The following is a 9,219-nucleotide window of genomic DNA, read 5'->3' as shown; positions in this document are numbered from 1 at the left end:
TCAGTGCCCACCAATGCAGCCCATCAGTGCCCACCAGTGCAGCCTATCAGTGCCGCCTCATCAGCGCACTTCAATGAAGGAGAAAAATGACCTGTTTGCAAAATTTTATAACAAACTATTAAACATGATTTTTTTTTTTTTGCATCTTTTTTTGTTTGTTTAGCAAAAAATAAAACTCCCAGCTGTGATTAAATACCACCAAAAGAAAGCTCCATTTATGGGAAAAAAATTATAAAAATTTCATTTGGGTACAGTGTTGTATGCCCGCACAATTGTCATTCAAAGTGCATCAGCGCTGAAAGCTGAAAATTGGTCTGAGACTGAGGGGGGTTTAAGTGCCCAGTAAGCAAGTGGTTAAGGAGAATTTGTCTCCCATATACAGTATACTCACCTCTACCTTGCTCTCCTGTCATCACAAAATGCCTGGAGTTCCAGGTATGGGGGAGGGGAGGGGGGGCACAAGACAACTTGGCATGATGCAGTGCACAGTTCTTACCATAAAGTAGGTGAATATTCAAGATTTTGAGTTGTCCCTGGAACAGGAGGTGGATTTTAATCATTTTAAGAGGACATGTTTTCTGGGCACAAATATCTGAGAGGGCAATACTGTTTTATCTACAGAACAGGAGGCAAAAGGAAAATCTTCCAATTGAGACACAGGTAACTGTAAAACTTGGCAGGGATATTCATGTTTCCATACTATATCCTAAACTAAAAAATACCAAGTTTTAGCTTTACGTATACTTTAATTCTCCAGCATAAGTTCCTCAAAAATGATATTGTTTCCGAGTGGACATAGCATTTAAATAGGGGGATACCAACATGAAATATGTCAAACCCCATGCAAACTATTTTTTGAATTGCTGTGTACTTATATAAGTATAATTCAAATCTTTTTTAACATCTGTAAAACGGAATACCTTAGAAAGGAAATGCATCTTACACAACTATATCACAATACATGCACAAAAAACTTATCATCACCTTAGAATTTATTCATGTTGTTGTGTACTGGCATTTAGGTCTTTACTGCACTTCAGATCCTGTGTGTCATTGATCCCCCTCCCACTGTTGGGATTCAATGGCAGGAATTCTGCATCCCCTCCTATACTTCCTCAGGAAAAATATGAAGAAGGAACTTGATCCCAGGGTATTCAGTGTGGGACAGTGTACGGAAGAGACAACTCTGCTCCAAATATGGTTCAAGAGTTCCAGCACAACCTCTGCCTTCTCTATCCCAATGCTGTCTAGGATCTTGAGTTGGCTTTACATGAACAGGGACCATGCTCATTCACATCACAAAGCTGATGGTATTATTGTGGACTTGGCTACCTGGATTGAACTCTCAGAATCTGGATCCCAGTGGGAAAAATGTCTGTATATCTGATGGGTAAGCATTGATTACTACGTGGCCTCCACTTAATGTATGTTCCTGAACTGGTGCTTCATTCTAGGAAAATAAAACTCCAGCTAAATCTGCATTTCCGGGAAAACAGATACTTTGCACAGTCTTTGGTTTTTCATATGTGGAATAACTGAGCATTGCAGAGTGTTTAGTATAATTAAATGCTGCCGTTATATGTTTCAGAAGTAGACTTCATCCGCACTCATTACTGTAATTGCAAAGTATAATTGTCAGTACTTTTTCTAGTTATTACAAGAGTCATTATGACATGCACAAACTTCTCTTGGCCTTATGTAGGCATGTATCTTGAATCTTTATTTATAATCTGGATGAAAAAAAAAAAAAATCTAAGGACTTGAAAGATATGAAGCAACATACTTGAAGATTTTAAGGAGTGTATAGACTATCAAAATGGGGCTGTTGTATGTTTCAGATCCAGACATTGTCTGTGCTCATTATCTTTATATAATTGCCATGTATTATTGTTATTATGTCTGGTTATTTCAAGAGCCATTGTGAAATATGTAAGCTTCTCTTGACCGTATTTAAGTATCTTCTTTTGTCATTTGAATGATAGAACAAGAAAACTATTATTATTATTGTTTAACTACCTCAATACAGGGCACTTTCACCCCCTTCCTGCACAGACCATATTTTGCAAAAAAAAAAGACTGGAAATTCGGGGAAATTTTTTTTTTTTCTTCGTTTCTGTCGGTAAATTTTGTAAATTAGTATTAGTAAATTAGTAAAAGTAATTTTTCTCCTTCACTGATGTGTGCTGATGAGGCTGTACTGGTGGGCACTGATAGGCTGATAGGCTGCACTGATGGGCATTGATGGGCTTTATTGATGGGCAGCACTGACTGGCATCACTAATGGGCACTGATTGCTGGTACTGGTGGACACTGATTGCTGGCACTTCTGGTGCTTTACTGTAATCAGGGCACTGATCAGTGTCTTGATTACATCTCTTGCTGTCCCCTGCGAGGAGATGCCATTGATTGGCTCTCCTTGCCACTCACACTGTCATTGTGAGGCGATGAGAGACAATTACCGGCACTTCTGCATATACATGTGACTGGCTGTGATTGGACACAGGCGGTCACATGGTTAAAGAGCCACGTCAGCAACACAGTGCGGCTGCAAGCGCTGCCCTTTGCGCGCCTCTGGGGGCATGCGGTAGAGGCCATTCGGGTATGCCGTCATATAACATCCACCCAGAACAAGAGTCGCACCGTCCCTCTATCAGTTGACGTGGGCGGGCGGCAAATGGTTAAAGTACGACTAATAGCGAAACTTTTTAAAAAATTTTTTGGATAGGTAGGGTTATAACCCCTGTCAGTTCCTTTTTGCCATCTGTGTCACGTTAGAAAGATATCACTTTACTTCCTGTCCCAAAGTCAAAGCAGGAAGTAAGAGAAATCCCAAAAAATGAAGGAAAACCTTGGTTGTCAATAGGGCCACAAGAACTAGTGTCACTATTGGAAGATTTCCCTTCTAATACTATTTTGGTGACATCCCGAATTGGATTTTATTTCAGTTTCACTTTCGGTGATAACGGTTACCAGGACAAATAGGGAGGGTAAAACTCGCTAATGGGGACACTGCAAAAAAATTGAACAGGTGTTCTAATTTGCCTCCCCTCGTTATAAAACTAAAAGACGTTTTGCCTTTAGGTATAAAGTGAAAGGTGCTAATCATAAGAAGTATATTTTGAAATGATGCACCTCTTGTAAAATATTTATACAAGATATTGAAACCAAAAAACAAAAGTGTAATATATTGCAGCTTACCAATCCTTAAATGTGGTGGGTGGCTGCATATTTTTATTTTTTTTGAGACTTTTTTTTTTTAACCTATTAACACACTTCCTGTCTTAGGGTGACTCCTGTATCTATGGAGGAGCAATGGAGTCACCCTTGGACAGCAGCGATGTCTGGAGAGGGTAGTGTTAACGGGGATACAGACAGATTGAAATTCAGCTCTGCCCCGAGCCCCCCCCCCCCTTTTTCCAATTAGAGCCTCTGGGTTCTAAAAAAAATAAAATCCCCATTGGAATCCATTTGTCCAGCGTCCTGCATGTAGATTAGGAGCTGGGCACATGGATTAGGGGGGCGATGCCCCTGCGCCCTGTATGGACAGGCCGCCACTGCAGAGCACCCTTAGGTTAGATAAGTATACACAGCTTTCTTTTACAGGGCAGTTAGTATGGGGCTTCAAATGGGGTTGGGAGCAGGTTTAAAACTGAACTTCACCCAAAAGGGGAAGTTCTGCTTTTTTGCGTCCCCCCTCCCCCTTTAATTGGCTCTTTTCTGAGGAGTAGGGGGAGGTACCTGCTCCCACTTCCAGTCTGATTGCTACAGCAATCCATCTGGGTCAATGCAGAGAAGACAGTGATTATTGCTAGTGGCTATAGCAGCCACTGGTGATAATCGGAAGCAAATCCGTCAGACTGGTTGTACCCAAGCTTGGTGCTGGGAGCAACCAGAGCAAAAATGTATTATTTCTAGATAATAAACAGATAAATGAAATGAAAAGCAGTCTTAAACCAGAGGAAGAGCTTGACTTTTATCATGCAAAGTAAATGGACATTGGCCAAGTTAAGGGTCTTTTGAAAGTTTGTAGAAGGGCAATAAGTCTAAAAGTTGAGAATTGAAAATCAGATGTCGTAAGCTGTGCACAATATTCCTTGTTGCAGGAATAACTGGTTGCAGGCAAACTGTAATGTTTCCTGTGCAGAAGCACACACTCCCTTCCCTGCCTCAAGTGACAAGATAATTATGTTGAGTGTCCAGCTGGAGATGGGGCTTGGGCAAAGAATACCAAATATCAAACTCAGCTGTCATTGTGAATTCCTGGCTCACCTCCACCTTCCCTCTACACCTTTTTGTAGGCCACCGGCTATGATGGACATCATCACTGATGTCCATCATGGCTGACCAACAGGAAGGTGCAGAGGACTGGAGAAGATGGGCTAAAGAGTGACCACAGAAGCTGTGGTTGATATTTGCACAATAGAGTACTCAGGTTTCAGGAATACCCAGGTAACTCTGAAAGAGCATTTTGTGTGGACTTGGAAGGTAAGGTGAGCACTTTACAGCGGTTTATTGGAGAGCTTTTTTCTTCCTATTAGCTCAATAAAACATTTTCATAGTCCCCAAACCCTAGAAAGCCTCGTTTTCTATACCGTAAAATTGCCAAAAAAAAAGCCAACAGCTCTACGTAACCCGAAAAGAAATGGTTCTGTAATTTTAGTTTGCGTTGGTGGTATGAGTCATTGATTCTGGATACACAGTTGGCTACCAGTAGTATAATGAAATTGTTTGCGCAGCTATACCAACTATTGTAAAATTATACTTAAAGCCTTTAAATGTATGTTGACAGTAATGACATGTACTTTCTGTTTTAATAAGTCAATGCTGCATAAAACAATGGTAAAGGTCAAAGGGGGCAGAGATTTTAGCTACAGATGGAATGTTGCACAAAACTTTAAACATGGTGAGCAAAGGTTAATTTATTGCAGACTGGCATGTGCTTTCATTAGTATGTGGGGAATAGTTTACAGATGTGTGGGAGGTCTACAGCCAAACTTGTCCCCATCCAATCAAATAATACTTGTAGTTACTGTATACTTATTTATGTATGGTATAGCATAAACATAAGATGACTATAGAGATAAAAAGTGTCTAAAAAAAAAAAAATTCAGATCCTATAATAGTTGTTAAACGTGTGCATCTGGGTGTCAAAATCATATCTATTTTTTAAGGCTGAGCATAAATGTTTCCATTATGTTCAGTATCGGTGCCGATACAAAGCATTTGCACAAGTACTCCTACTTGTGCAAATGCTCCGCTACCTGAAACCGATACCTTTTTTGGTGCAATTTGAGGCCATAAAAAATCAATGGGTTTAAATGAAACTGCTAAGAATTGCATGCGATTTCAACAGAAATGCGTGCGATTCCTGTCCCAATCATTTACGGTTTACCTCACTGCTCCTGTGTGATCCCAGGCATGTCATAGTAACTTCAGCCTGGGTCCACCCAGGAGCGGTGTGGGAAAGCACTTGCGATGTGGACAGGAATTGTTCAAATTGCATGCGGTTCTTTGCAGTGATTTGAGCCCATTCATTTTGTATGGGCTTGAATCGCATTGCAAATGTATCGGTAATCAGTAGTCTCCATTGTTATGCATTCAGGAAAAGACTTTGCCAGCCCACCTGAAATATGAGCACCTCCTACATTAGTAAAAAAAAAGAAAAACTGTACTAAAATTACCACGACCAGTGATCTCAAAGAAACTCACAGGTGAAGTTACATAGCTAACTGCAAAATATTTCAGTCTATCCTTGCCTAATTTCTTGGTTGTTGTTGCATGCCTTTGCTACTGTGGAATACACAGGAGGAACAGGCATATTCAGGCGGAAAATCAACTGCTCCAGGCTTCTTATTGGTTTGGTACACTGTAGCTTGGTGGCATAATCTCAGCTCCCATAGTACTTCTCTATTTGGGGTACTACAACTACTCACTACCATCAATCTCCAACAGTTTTCTGATCACTCAACACATTTGCCTTCCTGCAGTCCACACCACAATATCTCCTTTGAATGACCTCTGTTTTTTAAGTCTTTGTAACCTCACCCAATCAAGGTGTAGGATTTTTCCTGAGCTGGAGTAATTCCTAAAAGAAGCATTCACCACACCATACCTGAATGTAACAGTGAACTCCAGCCCTTTATTAGACTGTTATAATTGGAATTACACAGCATGTAGGTAGACATTTTTACCATGTCATGGATTCATTTTATTACATAAAGTATTAATGAACTATGTGTGCTTATCTGAAATAAGGAGATGTTAAAATTGTTGTAATGGGTTACAGCTAAAGATGGAAAGGCCTGGAAAAAACCTGAAAAATTTGAAAAAAAACAAGGCATTTTTCCAAAGCTTTTTTTTGTTTTTTTACGACAAATAGAAAAAAATATAAAACATGTTCCTTTGCAGGGATCAGTAATATGTCTTTGACATGATAGCAAACTATATAACATATAAAGTCTTAACTTATTGCAAGCAAATCCTGGAATGCATTTCAATTAACACCGTACTTTCAGTTCTCAAACAAAATAAATATGCATTTCTGCCACTAGGGGGCGCTGCAAGGGAAAGGCTCCAGATTAGTTTTCTTGTTAGCTCCATTTTTTTACCACCTACAGTTCGGTGATTGTTCGGATACAGTAGATGATAGTTTCTGTCCTCTCATGCCTTTATTGACAGGTACGAGGGTACGGTTGTCTGAAAAATGTGTTTATCGTAATTAACCTTTAAATGATTCCTATTAATGTTCTCCAACATCACAGCATAATTTTTCCCTATAGTCTGGTCAGTAAATTGTTTCTTCTTTCCCCCCTTTCAGTAAAAAGGTGAGACCAACAGCTAGAGTTTGGAAACATTTCCACAGTGCAATTTCTGCTGAGAGCAAAGCTGCAATTTGCAAATTATTATTATTTATTTTATTTCAGGTGCTTATATAGCGCCATCAATTTACACAGCGCTTTACATGTACATTGAACATTCACATCAGTCCCTGCCCTCAAGGAGCTTACAACCTAAGGTCCCTAACACATTCATACATACTAGGTCCCATTTAGACAGGATCCGATTAACTTACCAGCATGTCTTTAGATTATTATACAGGAATTATATAGCGCCAACAGTTTGATTAGCACTTTACAAAATGACGGCAGACATTACAGTTAAAATACAATTTGATACAAGAGGAATCAGAGGGCCCTGCTCATTAGAGCTCACAATCTAATACATAGTGATACAAAAAGTAATAACTGTGGGGGGGGTGAGCCGATGAGCTGATGGAGAAAGTAAAAACAGTGTATTAGTTAGAAGCAGGATAGGCTTCTTTAAAGAGAATGGTTTTCAGGGATTGTCTAAAGATGGATAGATTAGGAGATATTTGGACAAATTGGGGTAGGGAGCTGCATAGGGTGGGAGAAGTTTGGGAGAAGTCCTGGAGGTGAGCATGGGAGGAGGATATTTGGATGATATTTTGAGACTAGGCTAGTGATGTAGCTGGGAGCAGAGTTGTGGATGGCTTTGTAAGTTGTTGTTAGTACTTTGAATTTTATTTGTTGGGTGAGCGTAAGCCAGTGGAGGGATTGGCAGAGAGGGGTAATAGACACTGAATGGTTAGGAAGGTGGATGAGTCTGGCAGCAGCATTCATTATGGACTGAAGGGGGGATAGTCTATGTAAAGGTAAGCCAATGAGGAGGGAGTTGCATTAGCCGAGGCGAGAGGTGACCAGGGAATGAATTAGAAGCGTTGTGGTATCATTGGTTAAAAAGGGACGTATTCTGGAGACATTGCCGAGGTTGAGGTAGCATATTTTGGACAGGGATTGGATGTGAGCCTGAAAGGACAGTTCTGAGTCCAGGGTTACCACTAGTACCCTGGCATGTGGGGACGGACTGATAGATGTGCCTTTTGATCTTGACAGAGAAGTCAGGGGAAGAGGCACGTGGGGGGAGGAAATATTATGAGCTTGGTTTAGGATAGATTGAGTTTGAAGAAGTGGTGTGACATCCGGTCTGATACGTCTGTTAGTAAATCAGTGATGCCTGATGATATTGTGAGAAGAAATATTATTTTCCAAATGCTACAAGGATGACAAAACACATCCTTGCATGCCAGAAGTGCCCTAAAGACACAAAAAAAATCATTTTTGGTATTATATGATGAGGGTCATAATGAAAGTGCGATCAGCTTTTCCCTTCAGAGTTCTTGATCCAAAAACACTCTTTCTGCTGCTTCTGGATCATCACAAAGTGTTTCTTCACCAGCATCTTCACAGTAAGGAAGTGTTACAAACCACACCCTCCCAAAAATACACAACCCCTTTATTTATAGATAAAATTACACCTAAAAATCAGGAGAAAATGATCAAGCACCTGCAAGAACAACATATACTTCTGGGTCAGCATTATCAAGAACTGGAAATGCATATTGGCAGGAAGGTTTTACATTATTATGAGGGAATTGGGTGGTTGTCTGTTCTCATGTATAGGTGAAATGTTCTTAACATAAACAATCCTTGTTATTCCATTTGTAATAAAAAAATATTTAAAAAGCAATTTACTTTATTTACTGAATAAGCTGAACTTTTATTTGAGCATAATGCTTTTTTATACATTGCATTTCACTTTCCCAGTGTGACAAAATGACTTTCAATTTGTAAAACTACCCCACACTGAATTATTTTTCAATTCTTCCAAAAATATAATTTTTTTTCAGAACAAAACAGGGAATCTTTATTTTATTTTTCCCCATGACTTAAACATTTCTGAAAATTTTACATCTCTAGTTACAGCTAGTACATTACTATTTCTCTTTAACTTGTTCAGATCCACGCTATAGCCGAATGACAGCTACAGCGCGGATCTGCTTTGCCGGGAGGCTGTCAAGCTGGCCACGCCCCCCTGAAGGGGGAGCGCACTGTGATCACCAAAGTCAATGAGACTGGGGTGATCACAGATCCGAGTAAGGGACCAATCCTGGCCCCTTACCACATGATCGTCAGCCAATGACAGTTGTTCACGTGATGTAAACAGAAGATCGGTAATCATTTCTATTTTCTTCTCACGCTGACAGAGTGATCGCTGGTTTCTGTTTGCAGGGACATCGGTCCCAAAGAAGAAAAGGCCAAGCTGCCTCATATGTGCCCACAAGTACCGCCTGCCAGTGGCACCTGCCAGTGCCAAAAATCAGTGCCCACAGTGCCCCCAATTAGTGCCCACAGTAGTAAG

The 9,219-nt window shown here is 40.2% G+C and overlaps 1 protein-coding gene across 1 annotated transcript in view; it reads left to right on the top strand.

Moving 5' to 3' along the window:
• Positions 1-1,143: 1,143 nt before the first annotated feature.
• SCARF1 (scavenger receptor class F member 1) overlaps positions 1,144-9,219 on the top strand; it is a 71,589-nt gene continuing 63,513 nt past the window's right edge. Inside the window, exon 1 of the mRNA XM_077480558.1 lies at positions 1,144-1,390. Coding sequence (XP_077336684.1) covers positions 1,284-1,390 — 107 coding nt within the window. The 5' untranslated portion in view covers positions 1,144-1,283. The remainder of the gene's footprint in view (positions 1,391-9,219) is intronic.

The sequence above is a fragment of the Lithobates pipiens genome, unplaced genomic scaffold (assembly GCF_037356315.1).
Source record: "Lithobates pipiens isolate NorthernLeopardFrog02 unplaced genomic scaffold, aLitPip1_a1.2 Scaffold_16, whole genome shotgun sequence".
Classification (NCBI taxonomy): domain Eukaryota; kingdom Metazoa; phylum Chordata; class Amphibia; order Anura; family Ranidae; genus Lithobates; species Lithobates pipiens.
The sequence above is the reverse complement of the archived record's forward strand: the minus strand, read 5'-3'. Positions and strand labels throughout refer to the sequence as shown.